Below are 17533 nucleotides of genomic sequence, written 5' to 3'. Positions count from 1 at the left end.
TTTTAAGAGGAGTTAAGTTGGATCTGACGAATATTTTGACAAACAACAGCTTCTTAATCCGAGCGTTGCCAGATATGATCTGTGAGCACTGTTTTGGTGGTGCAGTGGTGCACAAACACCAGCATCACTGTGACAATATGACAGATGACTGCACAGGTGCTAGTTCCCCATGAAACCCAAAGGCTTGCTTTATTTATTTACTTTCCCCAGTTTCGATTGATACATCTGGTTCGTTAGGATGTTAGTGAGCACATTGAACTTCAGAGAGAGCCTGGTTATCTGTTTCCCCTGTTTCCAGTCCAGTCACATGAGATGAACATCAGTCTTCTTATCTCACCGTCTTGGATGGAAGGCAAATAAACACACTTTCCAAAATGTCGAAATCAACATCAACAACAGCTGCCTTTGTCCGCAAAAGAATTTTTGAGGGAAAAAAAAGAATGATATTTTGATCTCATTTTCACACATACATATGCATAGCCACCTGGTCTCTCTCGCTCGCTCTCTCTGCGTCTCTGTCTCTCTCCCCCTCTGTCTGACTGGAATGTGGCGGTGGTCGTCTGGTCCTGCTCATCTCTGGGAGCAGCCAGCCATCTCTCCTCATCCCTGCTCCCACTCTAAACATTTGGCTAGTTTTGGCAGATTTGTTGATTTTTGTCCCCTCGTATTTTCCCCCTTGTTGCTGCAAAACTGATACATACTCTTTCAATTAGACCACTCCCCCTCCCACCAGTGAGAGTACTAGTGCAAGAGTGTGTGCGTTGGAGAGGGGGGGGGGGGGCAGAGTAAGTGGGTTGTATATTTTATTAGTGAAGTGAAAACACACACAACCTGGCCAAGTCCTGGTAGAACCATCTGCTGTCATGGATTTTTCTTGGGAAGCACAGCTCAAGGTTAGCATGTTCAGTTTAACATTCTTGCTTAAAGCCCAGGATTAGCATGTAATGTGTAATATAACTGTTCTAGAGGAATATTGGAGTTGACATGAATTTCCCAACAAGACAGGCATACAAATTTTGTTTGTGGTGGGTATGGATAAATCCTATTTTACAGAGTAAGGTAGATAAAGGCTTTAATCCATGGAAGCAAATCGGAGAAGGTGGGTAATATAGGCAGGGCTGGCATACAGTATGGCTGCAGGTTAACTGCTACAGGTTAGCATCGAGGTAATCCCACCTGAGGTAGCCAAAACTTGGACCTCATAAAAATGCATTTAGCTCACATTTAGAGTTGAAATGCAGATTTACCATCTCAACTGGCTTTGCAGTAAGCTTACCAAATGAAGCCAGAGCATGTGTTTTATGTTGGAAATAGACATTTTCCCTACCTCCTTAGTTGTAAATAACACAGTCTTCCAAGGCCGTAAATAATAGTGTCACTCAACCATGCCCCATTCTCATGTCCTCTGCTTGCTCTCGCCACAGGCCTCTAGTACCGCCTAACCAGGGGCCCCCCGACTTTTTGCTGCACCTTCACACACTCACAATCAAGCAGCGGCCATAAAATACTCGTGGAATGTTCCTGCAGAGCGGGACAGTTAAGTGGTGGAAATGCATGATCACAAACTACAAGGACTCAAAATGGATGCTCTGGGAACAGATATTAGTGGGCTCCCCATGTTCTTGCTAACAAAATACATCACACATAAAGGACATGAAAGCACAAATGTGTGCACAGACAGGCAAACGCACTCACACACACACACATGCACACACTGCACTTAGGGGCAGACAGTATTGATGGTTCCCTCGGGCATCACACGGACGCATCTGTTTCTGTCCCACTGAGTCTCCACACTCATAATTTCAAGTAAGTCATAACACAAATTATAAACACATATCCTTCAACCGTGACGCCTAGGAATAACAACATGGAGTGCGCTGAGCTGATTTAGGGGAGGCTGGGACTCTTAAATCTTTACCTTTGCTCCTTTCTTCTTCACTCCTCTCTGCTTCTTTCTGTCCTTCGACAGCAGCTCCACCTCTTCTTTTCTTCCCTCTTTTCTCTCTCATGCACCACAGGTAGCAGTCACTCTTGTCTAGCACATACTTCTCCCCCCTGCTCTTTTGACTTCTTATCTTGGCATCTCTCTTTTTTTTTTGATTGTCTTTATTTCGTAACCTGCTGGCTCTGTCGTGCTTTCTCTAACCCTTCACAGCTACAGCATACATCACATCCCATCCTCCTTTGAATTTGTTTCACAAAAATGTACAGATGTGTATGTTTATGTTCACTCTTGACCTCGTCTTAACCCCATCGTCACCCTGAAATCTGTCTGGCCTGCCAGTCTCCCATCTGCCCTGTGACATCACAGTCCTTTGACAGGAGCCCCACCTCATGGATGTCTTCATCAAACATTTCTCTCCTTCTTCTTTCCTTTGTGCTGAGTTATGTCCTTCCGCCTCACCCTTCTCTTATTCCACTCTTTGCATTCCAAATTTTCCTTTCCATATCGTCTCTGCTGACCCCCCTCCCCCTTCACTACTCTTTCCCTCTCACCTCTCATCGCATGGTCATGTACTTTAGCCATCCATCTCCCACCTCTGTAGATCCAAATGTCTCAATGTGTCCCAGGGACCATGAAGGTTCAATTGGAATCACATGTTGTAGTCCAGCAGAGGATTTCACCCTTTATAAATAAGATGTCAGTTCAGCCTGTGCTATTCTACAGAGCCTCACATGCTCTCTTGCAATACTAAGAACTAAATATAAGGCATGTGAGATGTATCTAAAAATGCATAGCTATTTATGCAAGCATATTTCTTTATCTTATCAGCCAGAGTATTGTCATCTCATAAAATGGAAAGTCTAAAGTAGATAAGTCTTTTTTTGTTGGAGAAGCAGCAGTGGGATTTATTTGTCCTTTTATTGAAGTGCCTTTTGACTTCTGGGTGCATAGGGTCTGACTTTTATGAAGACTAATCACAAGTTTGTCATGAAAAACCATTTCATTGTCGCCCTTTCAATCAGACAGGAAATGAAGATAATCCTTTGTTTGTCCAAGACACGCCAAGTCTAAGTTAAGCAGGGAGTGAGACAAGAAGGGAGGAAAAAGAGAGGCTTCACCCACTCACGATCAGCCAGCAGATGCAGTACAAACATTTGTCTTTGTGTGTGTGTGTGGTGTGTACAGTGTGCATGTGTGTGTATCAGATAGATGGATCCTGTCTGCTGGATTTATGTGCATCGCAAGCGTGTTCTACATCAAATGCCAAATGGCTGCTCAAATTAAATGTGATTAAATACTCTAGTGTGATTCAGGTTCAAAGACTGTTAGCAATATTAATCAGCACACACATGCAGGCACTCACGCACACACTTAATGCTCACACAATCACTGATTGAGGATGTGGGAGACAAAGTTTACAGCCTGGCTAATCATAATAATGCCCCTTTTTATTGTTTTAGGAAGACATCACTCAGCAGAGTCCTGCAGTGCTACTCAGAGAGCAGCCGCAAGGAGACAGCACCATAATCTGCTGCTGCGTTAATTTAAAGACTGGAAGTGATTTAGCTTTAGCAGTGAACCATGGCAACCACTTTGGTTTAAAGGTTTCATTCAGTCAGATGGCCCATGTTCCATTGATAATTTACTGCTGGGAAGTCTGTACCTGTGCTAAAGAATGCAGGTGAGATGGATGTGACAGTGAGGTCTCCGCAGACAGCAGCACATGGCATGTTTTTGTCATAAATAGACAAAAAAACTGTAATTATAGTAATTGTTAGGGTAAAGCTTCCACGTAGAGGTCAACAATTGCAGCAGACTGACAGAAATAACTTGTGTTTTGTGTATGCCTCCTCGTCAGCAGTGGTAGACTCATAGGACGTCACTGCAACACTCAGAGGAATACACAAAGAGTTACACCACACGCCAAAACCACGTCTGTTGTTAGCTGATTCAGGGGAAGCAGCTTGATGAATGGGAGTGTAACTACCCTTGATGAAGTGACTCAGAGGTGGTCAGAGGGAGATGGATCATTGTTTGGCGTTTTGAGATGCGCACACAGATAAAATAAACCTCTTCTTTTACTGGGGTTAGTGGCCCTAACCTTTCACCGCAACCTTTTCTCGCACCAAACTGACCCTGCACTTCATGCATCACCATCTGCACCATTGGATTGCCCAACTATTCAAAACATCTAGACTCATTCTAAATAGTGGCTAGATTAATTGAAATAGTGTATTTCAGATACATTCTGACTTCAGTAGAAAAAGATCTCAAGCTGTGTTTTCATGCAGTTAATCCTGAATGAAATATGTGTCTGTGAGAATACTGGGATGATATTTAGTGTTGTTGAGTTTCCATGTCTGGTAGTGTGGTGTAAGGAGGGCCATTCTATGAGTAGGTTAGGGCTGTTAATCTGACACATTGTTTATGAACAGCGACACATAGTGCCACATTTCTTACCCATATATGGCTTTGTGTTACACCTTCCCATTCTGTTGCACACAGCCAGAGATAGAGTAATGGAATTGGGATGCCATTCATTAAAATGTAAAATCCATCATGACGTTGGTTGTAGATGTAAAATTAGATTGCATGAGGAAGTATTTAAAAGTCTATCACACAGTTGTTTGATCTGTGGAGTAATTTTTAAATTGTGGATTTATTGATGGGATTCCAAAAAAAAAAAAGGATTCCATTACCCATTTACATTGTGTTTGGCCAGGTCAGGAAGAATAAGCCTGCAGTCTAAAGCACTTGCTTTGGTACAAGTCCAGTCTAGGTCTGTGTGTGTTTGTGTGTGCGTTCCCATTACAGTGAGCATTAAAAGGAATAACAGTGGAGGTGTGGGGAGACGAAAAGTGTCACATTGGTCCTGCTCTGTGATGAATGGTGTGATTAGCTGCTGCAATTCTTGTCAGGACACACATGCATCGCACACACAAATACATGTACAACATGCAAGCACACACTTGAGCACACATGAGCACAGAGGGGCCTATTAAAGGCCTTGAATATGGGAGAATCCAGAATCCAGATGCGGCGTGCAGATAATTGTACTAAAAACACCAAATGTTGAGTCCCAGACCAGCAAGACTTTATTCTGAGTTCAGCATGTTTATTTTCACAACTGAGTTATTTCTGCAGGGACTTAAATCATGGAATAAAAACACTCCAATGCAGGTCAATTTTTAATTGAGTCCAAAGTGTATTTTGAATGCACCCTCCCTCCTCCTCTTCCTCTACCCCTCACCTCACACAAACCCACACATTACGTTATACTGGTTTAATGCCCTCCTAATTTCAAATGCGATTTAAGAGTCTGGAGTTCAGCCACGTTATGTTTATTCAACTTAAAATACTTTCAGTACCTTAACACTAGTTAGTGCTTGAGACTCCTGTGATGGTCATTCTGATGAACTTTGTAGAGGTAAACCCATACAAAAATGAAGCTGCATTAATGTGTGTTCCAACGTTCTCATTTCCATTTTTAATTGTTTACAGTGTGTCTGAGGTCTCTATCCCAAATACAGGAGGTGTGTATGTCTAGCTACCCCTGAGAATATGTTTGTGCTTCTGAGTTTACAAGAGTGGGCGGATAACACAAGTGTTTGTCACAACAGTGGATTCGCAAGATCCTGCTTGATGACGAGGATAGTCATCACCAATCTGCTTCCTAGACAGGTTGCGCAAGGGCAAGAGCCCTGGGGGTGTATAGAGTACGTGTGCATCTGGTTGTGTGTGTGTGTGTGTGTGTGTGTGTGTGTGTGTGTGTGTGTGTGTGTGTGTGTGCGATGACGTCTGAGCAGTGTGTTTTCCCTGCACCTGTGGACAGTCATTTGTTGTCACCCACCTACCACACACATGCACTGTGGTAACCAGCGGTGACAGAGGAAAGATGTCATATCCTCCTCGGCCTACTCTATTAAGCTCCATTACACTATGACATTCCCATGAGTCACACTGAGGTACCACTAATACAGCACTTAGCAGACCACTTCAAAGATGTCTGCTTCTTTTCTGTGGAATCTCTGTCTGAGTTTAAGGAGCTTGAGGATGACTGAGCCTGCTCTGACATCTGTATACGTAGAAGCTGCAGATGTGCCATCTGTGTCCACCTGTTTATTTTCTAATTGAAAGGACTAATGTGTAATCTTTCTAACATTTTTAGATAATTTAGAGAATAAATATGACTTGATTTTGATATTGTGTTCTTTTACTTTTTACGTTGCACCTTACCTTTTGTTCCACATTTCACTCCTTCAGGCAGCAGGCTTTGCTGGCAGCCATCAGTGAGAAGGATGCTAACATTGCCCTGCTGGAGTTGTCCTCCTCCAAACGGAAGAAAGCCCAAGAAGAAGTGATGGCTCTCAAGAGGGAGAAAGACAGACTCATGCACCAGCTCAAGCAGCAGGTACATCCACCACATGCAACCACAGGCTATTTATACATACTTACAAAATATGAATTGGATTTTACAGACTCCAGACCCACGAAGTTGATTGAAATATAGTCCTGCCTCACGGTCACTGTTGAGGACAGATTCTAAGTTTGTGGATCAAAGCAGGACGACAAATTCAAACCTGCTGCAGATGGTGGAGCTTTGCCTGCATTAAAACAGCTTCATGGGCAGACTTTCAAAACTTCAAAACCAGGAAAAGATAAAAGTTAATGATTCCTGGTAGTTAACAGAGTAGACTTCCCTGCTTCCATTCAGTCATCATAAGCCAAAACCAGTCGAGCAGGAGCTGTGATTCCAAATCCCGGCACATAAACACATGACGATAGCTGTTCTCTTAATAATTTTGCAATCAGAGCTATTAGATGTACTCAAGTCAGAGACGTAGACGTTGGTATCACTGGTGAGTCACCGGCGGACTTTGCTGTCTGGAGTCTTCTGGTCAAAGACGAGACACAGATCCCAGCACACAGTCACACACATACCTACGCACACACCTATTTCCCATGTTGCCCTGGCTCTCATCATGACCCAAGGCTGATGAAGGTATGTGGGTCATTAAGGTCTGGTCAGACCACATCAGTGACTATGCAAACCTGAATGCTAACGATAATGAGGCAACAGCAGGGAGCCGACATGTACGATCTCCTGAGTCACAGGGGCTTCTGGGAAACGTGGTGCATTTAAAAGTCAACAGATGCAGTGCCTGGGTGTGCATTTAAGTGCGGACCTATGTTTGCTCGTGACTCGTAAACGGTAAACAGTTCCTAGGGGGTGCAATTCCATTGAAGGAATTTCAAGGAAAGCCTATTATCTGTTTATCGCCATTGGATGCGTCATGTTTTCCCGTTGGGTAACAAGCAGTTAAAGTCCACCTGATGATGTGATGAGCTGTAATTGCCACAATGTGGCCCGTGGGGCTGAAGCAGAGGAGGGAAGGGATAGGAGAAGAATGAGCAGCACATACTGTACATGCACTTTCCTTATCCCCACTTTCTTCTCTATGCAAACCTTCAAGCAAACATACATAAAGTATAAAACTATGTAACTGCTACTGCTAAGTGTGACTATACACCAGGCAGTGCTAGAGCCACCAAGAGCAAGGGCCATAAGTGCAGGACTTTGGTCATCTATTACGGTTGAGGATCTTGTAAGGTAAGTAGCTCCTCTCTGCACTACTTGGGTTCCCTCTTTTCCACAGAATTAGCTCTCTGGAGGTTATACATGACACACACCGGCCCTCTGTCTTCTGACCCACTGACACACATATCAGGATATGTTGCCTTCCCGAGGTCCTCAACAGCCAATGGCGGAAGGAAACTGACCAGGAAATGCCGAAGAATTATGGGACTCCGAGTCTCTAAGGAGAAAACTGATCTGTAGACAGCAGATAGATTTACAGATAGAGGTGCCCTGTCTGACCCCCCCATATCCCTCCTTTGGAAGATCTTGAGTGCATGTGTGCCCAAAGCAGGCGGTCTAAGACTAACTTTCCTCTTTTAGACAGTTTGCTTCCCTTTGAGGTATAGGCCTTCTTCAGCACAGACCAACACACATAAACAAGGATGTAGCCACACACTCATGCAAACACACATGAAGAGTATAGTGTTTAGATTTCATGAAGAGAGGGTCAGAACAAATTCATTCCCATGTGGGAATTCTCTGAGTGGTCCCATCCTAGTGATGGATGGCCGAAGTCAGCGGTGCTTTGAAGCTGCGAAAAGATGGATTTTGTGTGCCATTCTCTGTGACTTTTTCTCTCTGTTGCCTCATCGTTTCACTCTCCCTTTCATTTTCGGACGCACATAAGCATCCATCCTCCCTCGCTGCTGAAAAGATGGATTTTGTGTTCTCAGATGTGCCATTTCGAACAGCTTATGTAAAACAATCTGGCTGCTCAAAGCTGGGTCACTATGTTACTCTCTTTTTATTGGGTTAGCATGGCAAAGTTGAACGCACACACACGCACAGTCACACACACACAGAGACCTGATTAAAAGCGCCTGAAGCTTTCCCCAGCTGCCTGTTTGTTTAAGGCCTTTCTTGTCTGCCTCCTGTGTCCATATGTGTTAATACAGCTCTGCTCTAATCAGGATGGGCCTGTGATTTACAGAGGGCTTGGACTGAGGTTTGGGATGCAGCTGTAAGCACAGCAGCGGGATCATCGCTGCCATGTTTACACCAGCAGCTGCACTTTGATACACATGCAGACACACACGCACTGGGAAGACATGCGGTACAGGCCAAATCTTTTATGGTTAGCGATGTCAATGAAAAACCATTCTCTCCCCTCCTCTCATCTTCCCCCAGTGGTGCCACCTGTGTCTGTTTCAGGCTGCCTGATCTACTAGCGGGCCTGGAGGCCATTACTGAGCTGTTTACTCTGCAAAGCCACTAATTAACACTAATTAACACACACATTCCACCTCACAGACATTTTATGTAAGTGCACCTTCTTTACACATACACACAGGAATATGTCTGTAGGAGCAGAGTGAATGTGTGTTTTTGCATGTAAGTGTGTGTGCACGTGTGTGTGCGTGTGTGTGTCTGTTTGAATAAACTGGATGGCCACATGTGGGCTATCCTGACCACACAGTCAGGCTCTTCCAGAAGCAATTCATCACTTCATTCATTCATGTTTGTGTCTCAGGTCATTAAATATTAAGTATGTGCACACGCACAGACACACACACACACACACACACATACTCAAACACACACATACTCAAACACACATTCACACTAACACATTCTAGGATGTTTGGCTTCTTATGCTACCAGATATGGTTGTAGTTATATGAACTGGAACAAGTAATGTGGTTCTTATTAGATTAGCAGTTAAGGCTAAACACACATCAGCCTATTTGACCCTTGTCCACAAATTAGTTTTAAAAATATTTGTTTCCTCAAACAGCAGGTTTAAGCATTCTGAGTCCGTGTGTAGAGGCACCTACAGTATGCACCGTGCAGCAGTACAGTTGTTACATCAGCTGCATGGTATATGATAATTATTGTCCTAAGCTCAATGACAGGTGTCAGCTCTGTAACTGTTGTATTGTGGCTAGCCCCACCCAGTCACACCTGCACAACACCTGAGGTCATGGAGGGCCGTACACCTCGGCCGAGCCTTTAACTGCTCTAACCACTGGTCTGGTGTCTGTCTGAGCCCTCCTCCATCCCTCACTCTTCATCTTTATCTCTGTCTGTCTTTCTCCCTCTCGCAGTGGTGTCAATGTTCTCGTCTTATCTAAAGCAGCTCTTCTCCAATTTAAACTAATTGCTAACCTCTTTAATACTAGCCACATCCTCTCCTGTGATCCTGACTAGCTAGTTTCCTCAGTCATTAGGCCACAGCTCCCCTGTGAAGCAATAGCCCCAGGCCGCTGACTACTGTAACACCATGTCCCTCCTGTCTTCTCAACTGACTCAGGCTCTTTGTTTCTTTCTGCCACGGCTGTCTCTCATTTAAACAAGGAAAGCCGCAGCATTTTGGATGAGAGATGTGTGCATATCTTTCCCTCGAATCATCCTCATCCCATACACAATCCCACCTCCTGCTCTGCAGTCATGTCCGCCCTCAGGGGAAGTATCTGCAGTTAAGGGAATAAAGCTGAGCTTGTCAATATATCTGCACCCACTCTGTCTCTGTCTATCTCCGGGACAGCTGGCCTCACTGGAGTTAGGCTGATTGTTAATGTTAGTCAGTCTAGGCTGTTATCTTTCTCCAAAGCACTGATGTTGGCAGAATGACAGATACAAACACTCACACAGATGCACAGACACACACACAAAGGACACATAGTCTTACGTAGCCATTTACAGGCATGCAGAAAGATGCATATTTCAGTGCAATTTTAATCAGTGACATCTAAAATGAGGTTGCTTCACGCGGGCCAGAACGCCTGTGGCCTTAGGCAACATGAAACATTCACTAACTGTTCTTACTTGGATTCGTCTAATCCAATTAAATGATAATCTGCTATATGGATGACATTTGACAGACTTACGATATTTTCATCAGGCACTCCGACTCACTCAATTTATGCCTTGTCAAGTGTGGTTAGCGGCATTTTTTTTTATCATCTCTGATGGCTTTCTACATGCCCCCTCCCTCATCCAAGAATCCCTCAGCCCAATCATTCTGAGTACACTTTCAAGAAACAAAAATGTACTGTTAGTCCAATGTAGTTCTGTTGTAATAATCTGTAATTGTGATTTTTTTTCCAGACTCAGAGCAGAATGAAGCTGATAGCAGATAACTACGAGGAAGATCACATCCACCCCCAGCATCATCCTCACCATGCACACCACCTGCATCCAGCAAACGTGCATCACCGCAGTCTGCCAAGAGGGCCCCCCCATGCCAACCACCGACCCCCTATGGATCCGGTAAACATGAAAGTGCATGTGCACAGAGACACACACACACAATTACTCACGACAGCATCGAGTTTAAAGCTCGGGCTTGTTTACACAAGTTGACATGTTGTAGGCTCTCATCGTCATTCTTTCAAAGTTGATGCAATTTCATAGCTGTCATCTCTACCACCGCTCAGTTGTGGCCAGACACGGCAGCATAAAAATTTCCCCTCTGTCTTCTCCTTGTCTTTTCTCCTTCAACTCCATTATGTTCTGCCAATTCAGTTACTCATATCATTTAGATAAGAAGCCTGAAGCGTGAAGCTGCCAAATGAGTGTTTTTGATCGATGGGGTTTGTGTGTGAGATTAGTTTATATATCATTCATCTCTCATATGAGCTCCAAGTCACTGCTTAAGTATCATATCCAGACCGCCCTGAGGTAAAACTTAATTTGTCTGTTTAAAGACAGCTGAAGAACAAACTGTTGTAGTTACAGCACAGGGTGTTTTTGTGTGCGTGTGTGCGCGCCTTTGCGTGTGCATGTAGGTGTGTGCATGCTTGTACACGTGCCTGAGTCGATGCACATAGAGATGCACACCTGAGTCTTTGTTGATACTGTGTACCCAGATGAAATCGCCAAAGGGAGAAAGCAATCTTCAAAGGAAGACGGAGGTGATTTCATTATCTTTCCATTCGCTGATAAAAGCTTCTTGATTATTTGAATGCAATGCAAACCCATCACAGCTCTATTGTTGTCAAGAAGCAGTTATTTCGGGGGGGATTCCAAACTAAGAGTATGAGGTGTGTGTGTGTGTGTGTGTGTGGGGGGGGGGGGGGGGGGGGGGGGGGGACAAATACCTTGGGGATTTCCACCTGAGTCCAAATTCCCACATCTGTTCTATTTGATATGCACTATTACATGTTTTTCTATACTTCATAAATGTTTCTGAAACTGCTGCCTAAAGTGAGTCAAACATGCACTGGGGATTCCCTGTCCTGAATATCTCCTAAGCACACACCCATGCATAAAAGCACACAGTCATATCCATGTATCACCTCACACATACCTCAGCAATATGTAAGAGAACAGGATTGCTGCCTTTTTACGCCTATAGAAGGACTCTGTTTTTGATTCTTGAAAGAATGTGAGGGTCTGGGCTTGATTGACATCCACATGCACACTTTTTCACACAAGGATCTCAGACACACTTGAGTTGTAGATTACAGTATGTGCACATTTGCATCCATTTCAACCACAGAATGAATTTATATCCAATTTTAAAGCATTCATATGCCTTGGTATGGGCGTTCAACGTGACGAAACTGACATGAAATGTAGTTTAACCTTCAAAATCACCTTGTAATCTGACAAGAGCGACTTTTAAATTCTTGCTATGTAGTTATTAGCTTATGTTATGTTATGTTTTACATTCAACTTGCTAAAATAATATTTTTAAGCTATTAAATCTCACTATTGTTCTGTTGTATCGCAGAATACTTGTAACCACAGTATGCCTCATATTAAACTCTGAGCTGCAGGGGGTCACTTTTTGGTATCACACATTACTCCCCTTCACTCTGCATTTATAAATATCTTTCCCCCCATATGGCAACACAGCACTGTTTTACTGCACTAGTGTTTATAGTGTTTGACATATGAAACAGTAGCTCTCTGCAAGTGATATTTCGACTTTTTAAGCGTGACTGAAAAAGCCAACGAAGGTATTATTAGTATTGCTGGGAAATCTTGTTAAGAATGTAGGAATAACAAAATAACACATAAATCTATGCCAATTGGCTGAATTATACTCCATTAAAGTTATATTTTCAAGGGAACTGAGATGGTTCATACTTTGCATGCAACATTTTGGGATAAATTAAAGTTAAAATCTATTTCCAAAGGGGACAAAAATAGAAAAGTATTAAAAGTTAGATGAAAGATAGGAACAAGATCAAAGATGTGTATCAAGGTGTCATGATCACCTACTATGTTCACAAACTACAACCAAACAGTGTCAAACACACGCTTCAGAAACAACCAACAGCCCCCGTTGACAGAGGTCAGTCAATCTCCTCATGGCTTTTCCTCATATCTGACCTTTGACCTCATGGGGAAGTTCAGCAGAGGTCCAAGGCAAAGCCTCTAAGGTGTGTGTGTGTGTGTGTGTGTGTGTGTGTGTGTGTGTGCGTGTGCGTGTGCGTGTGCGTGTGCGTGTGCGTGTGTGTGTGTGTGTGTGTGTGTGTGTGTGTGTGTGTGTGTGTGTGTGTGTGTGTGTGTGTGTGTGTGTGTGTGTGTGTGTGCGCGTGTGTGTGTGCATGCACTGATGATGGGGGATGTCAGGTCATGCAGTCTGTCCGTCCCTGAAGTGTGACTGTTTTCTCTCCAAACACAGGACTTCACATCTTCTTTAATCTCCCTCTTTCATCTAAATGTGATTAATTACACTATTTGTTTATCTTGAACACTTTGTTCTGTCTATTGCTACACTTATTTTTTATTACTTTACCTCTTCTCTTCCTCTGTCTGCTGCACTCATACCTCTTCTGTCTCTTCCTTTGCCCCTTCAACACCACTTTTCTTCTTTGTGCAGCCATTTTTTTCCCACTTACTGTAACTTCTCCACCGGCCCCTTCTCCATCTTCTTTTCAAATGCAATATCCAAGTGCGGCCAGGCCAGTGGTTCAGTGCATTGCTGGGTCCAGAAACGCCACTTGAAGGATGATTGATGATGATAATGATAATGATGATGAAGAAGGTCTGCAGGCTCACCCTGTAGACCGCAGTGCCTTTCCAAGATACAGCTAGTGCCATGAATAACATAACAGTGACCACACATTATTTTTTTTGCATTTGAATTTGCATTTGCGTGTGCTCAAACACAGATACATACACACTGCATGCACGCCCAACTGGCACATACAAAACGCGTAAGCACAAATGAATGTACTGGAATAGTGGACACACAACACAAACACAAGAACACACTTCAAAGTTTTTTCGAGGATCCAAACCACATGTCATTCAAAGCTCATTGCTACACTTAGTGGGTCCATCCCAATCCACTAACTACACTCCCAGTGCTTAATCTGTGATGAACTTAGTCTGAAGTACAGGTGAAAGCTAATTGGAGGAGACAAGAGCAGGAAGTGGATTTTGCCTCTTGAGATGCACCTCAGGTCTCCGTCTCAGCATGGAGTGTGTGCACTTTGACGGGCATATTGCATTCATGTTGTTCTCATTTAGCCATGCCAGCACCACTGCCAGATACTTGGCAGTGGCCTCGGAAGGAAATAGAAAACAGACATAAAGTGTTTATCAGGGACAGAATTATACAACCTTTTCTTTTGGGTTGTTATTATTTTTTTCTAAGCCTTAACATGCTGCCTGTTTCAGGTTTATGAGAAGTAGCACATGGTATTTGACTTGTTTGTGTGTGCGTGTGCATGTGTGTGTGTGTGTTTAACCTGGCAGAATGAGTGGTTATAGGTCTGGCTCTGTTTACAGTTCCTGTCACAGCCATTCAATCCATGTTAGCATTTAGCATCTAGCATGCTCCATTGAAAGGCCATTATATCTATAGCTTAGCTGCTTAGGTGTAGCCTACTGAGTTTACCGAGCCTGTCACAACCATTTACTCCAACCAGAGCCACTGTGGACTGCAGCCAAGTTCATTTTTTTCTTTCTCTGGTGTAGTGTTAGCGTAGACTCTGCTTTGCCGGAGTCTAGTTTAGTATTGTGTAGGCAAGTGCTTGGCTATGCTAACCGTTGTAATGTTAGTGTCTGAGTGAATTAGCCTTTCTGTTAGCAGGGCTCTTGTCTGCACAATTTCAGCCCCAAGGAAAACCCTTGTGTGTTTAGTTATTGGTTCACATTCACACTGAGTAAAGCATTTCATGATATCATACGCAGCTTTTCGGAATGAGGAACATGAAGGGGATTGTTTTGATTAAAAGCCCCAGGGGACTAGGAGGAATATAAGCCTGGGCAATGAGTCTCTACTGGTAAAGACATAACCACTGTACCAGACTATGCAATAAATATCTTATTTTAAAGGGAAGGCATCTTTTGCCACATACTAGACTTCTTTTGACATGTATATCATATAAAGTGCTGGTTAAAGGATGGTGTCACTGATCACATTTCCTCTGTTTTTCTTCCCTCAGGATGATGAAGAAGGAATCTGGGCATGATGACCAGCACAATGGGAATGCTGCAACCATTTGTTTATAGTAAGTTTCTATTACTCAGCTATTGTTACCTTACTTTACCAGCTTTAGAGTTTATATACAGTGTCTAGCACTATCAACCCCAGATATTTTCTAGATCTATCACACAATAGGCTTGTTCAGTGGACTCAACTATTAGCTGGGAACACTGATGGCACCACAATAACCACAGCATTTACGCAAATCTGACAGAAGAGAGTGTAACAGAACCCGGCTCCTTTTCCAGTTGCTTATGAATTTCAGTCGACTAAAGAGCCTCAGTTGATTCAAAGGTTTATGGCTGGCTTTCTGTGTAGTGCTCATATACTTGTCGTGCTGTGGCCATATAGGTGACTGTGTGGTATTAGACCTACACAAACCCAGCAGCTTAAAGCAAGCATACCAGGGCCCAGAGGTGATAAAAACGACACGGTGAGAAAAACCAGAGATGGACGAGTCTGTCTCTCCACGCCCCACTTTTTCAGTTGTAGTAAAGTTTTACCGCGTTACTCCACCCCGTTGTGTGCCAGTGTGTGGGGTATTTAATTACAATACAACGCAGAACAGTCATGAAGCTTTTTTTTTTTTTAGGGCTGTGAGCTGAAAAAGCATAAAATGAAGAATGCGGAGTCATAAAGGATAATTCCTGTTTTGGGGGTTTTATATCGAATGCCCCCCATAGACTCAGGATGTCTTTGAACATAGATGTGCGGAAAGAGGTCTGTGCGGGGAGGTTATATGGTTTGTTTAGAACTATAATAGAAGTGTGTGCAAGTCAAAGACGAAAAAAAAGAGAGCAATTTTATAGCATTTGACAGATGAGAGAGATAGAGAAAGACAGAAGAGGAAAGAGAAGGAAAGGGTGCCTATGTATTTATGAGAGAGAGGAGCAGGCAGCATGGTAGCCTACACTCATAGTTTCCATCGCATCTCATTATTTTCCCCCAGTAATCCACAGGTGGACCATCACAAGCAAAATCTGTCTCTAACCTCAATGACTTAGTAGTTGTGCACTTTGCCCTAGCGCTGCTTTTGGGATTAAGAGTCCTATGGCTTGTGTGTGAGCAAATGGTTTGTCTTACTGCAGTGAAAAGCTTTAGTATGTTTAGCTGTGATGTTTGTGTGTGCAAGTGCAAGTGTATGTGCATGTTCCTGTGAGTAGTATGTGTGTGTGCAAGAGCGTTGCTGAGCTATACAGTGCCGGAGCAGCCCACATAGCCTATAATCCAGTCCATGTGTGCTGAGAATGCAGTAGTGTCAGGATTCACCATAATGAAACAGACCACACTGCCCTCTTTCTCCCTCTCTTTCCATCTCTCCATCTTTTTCCATAACTCCCTTTCTTTCCACCTCTTGCGTATATTCCTTCAAGGTAAACCTACAGTTGGACCCGTGACTAGCCTACTGCTTCAGTATCTTCAATCAGATATCATGACGGTGTGTGTATACGCATGTGTGTGTACGTGCATGTGTATTAGTGCTTCTTATCCCAATCTAATAGAATAAGCCAGGCACATTAGCCTTTAGCGCAGAGTGGTGTTGTGGCTAGCGATATCAGTGCTGCTCATCTATCCACTGCTGTTATTCTGGCAGTGCACAACACGAGCGCAGCTAACGTGTATTAGCCATTCTCTATGGGAGAACAGATGGGAGCCATTTAGCGGTGTGTAGCTACAGCACAATAAGGCCAGACCTAATCCCCATATCCTGTCCCTGAGTGAGCCCTCCCTAATATGAGCAAACAGAGATGACAGCACCGATAGACAAATAGCCGGGGATCTGTGTGTCTGGATGCATGTGTGTATATCAGTGTCTTTGCAGGCATGCGTGCTAGCTTTGATTGGTGTTTCTTATGGTTAGCCTTGGCTCCCAGGGCTAAGCTACATTTTGAATTCCACACAAACCTAAGTGCTGAGTTTGAGTTGGCAAGTGTGAGTTCCGAGCGTCCAGGTGTGGATTTGTATTGGTTAGCCATGGTTCAGTCTGAGAGGACACTCGGCTGTGATTGGCTCATTGTGGTTGTGTATGTCCTGCTGTTGATTACAGAGGTTTTGTTTACCCTCTTGGCCTCCCAGACCCCAGTCCTAATGAAATAAGAATGTCCTTTTGGACAGAGAGCACAAGAGAAGGGGGTTGGAGGAAAAAGTGAAAGAGAACATGGGGCCAAAAGAGTGAAGCAGAGTGGGGGGAAGAGGTTTTCTGGAAACATTATGCTTTTATCCCACCGTGAAGTTATTTGTACTGAATGAAGCGAAAAGAAGCTGAGAGGCTTTCCAAGTGGGGACAGAAATATGTTTGTGTACGTGTATGTGTGTGTGTGTGCACGCGCACATGCAGGAAGGAGTGAGGCCTTGTTCAGGTTAAAACAAGTCAAGAAGATGGCTTTCATTTGCCCATGCTGTGTTTGCACTGAATACAGTGTTTGTATGTCTGCATTGTGTATGCCAGTAAGTATCCAACTTGTGTATGCACAGCTTAAGCAAGTCTAGAAGAAAAGAGTCGAAGTTTAGTGGGAAACTGAAATTGGACAACAGGCTCTCAATCCCACTTATTATTCTA

At 43.6% G+C, this 17533-nt stretch overlaps 1 protein-coding gene across 1 annotated transcript in view; it reads left to right on the top strand.

The window, feature by feature from the left end:
* Positions 1-14959, top strand: part of LOC310988806 (ERC protein 2-like) — a gene marked incomplete at both ends in the record, with an annotated part of 109680 nt that extends 94721 nt beyond the window's left edge. Inside the window, 3 exons of the mRNA XM_083975563.1 lie at positions 6212-6359; positions 10635-10796; positions 14933-14959. Of these exons, the coding sequence (XP_083831689.1) occupies positions 6212-6359; positions 10635-10796; positions 14933-14959 (337 nt within the window). The remainder of the gene's footprint in view (positions 1-6211; positions 6360-10634; positions 10797-14932) is intronic.
* Positions 14960-17533: the final 2574 nt, after the last annotated feature.

The sequence above is a fragment of the Trachurus trachurus genome (assembly GCF_905171665.1).
Source record: "Trachurus trachurus genome assembly, chromosome: 7".
Lineage (NCBI taxonomy): Eukaryota > Metazoa > Chordata > Actinopteri > Carangiformes > Carangidae > Trachurus > Trachurus trachurus.
The sequence above is the reverse complement of the archived record's forward strand: the minus strand, read 5'-3'. Positions and strand labels throughout refer to the sequence as shown.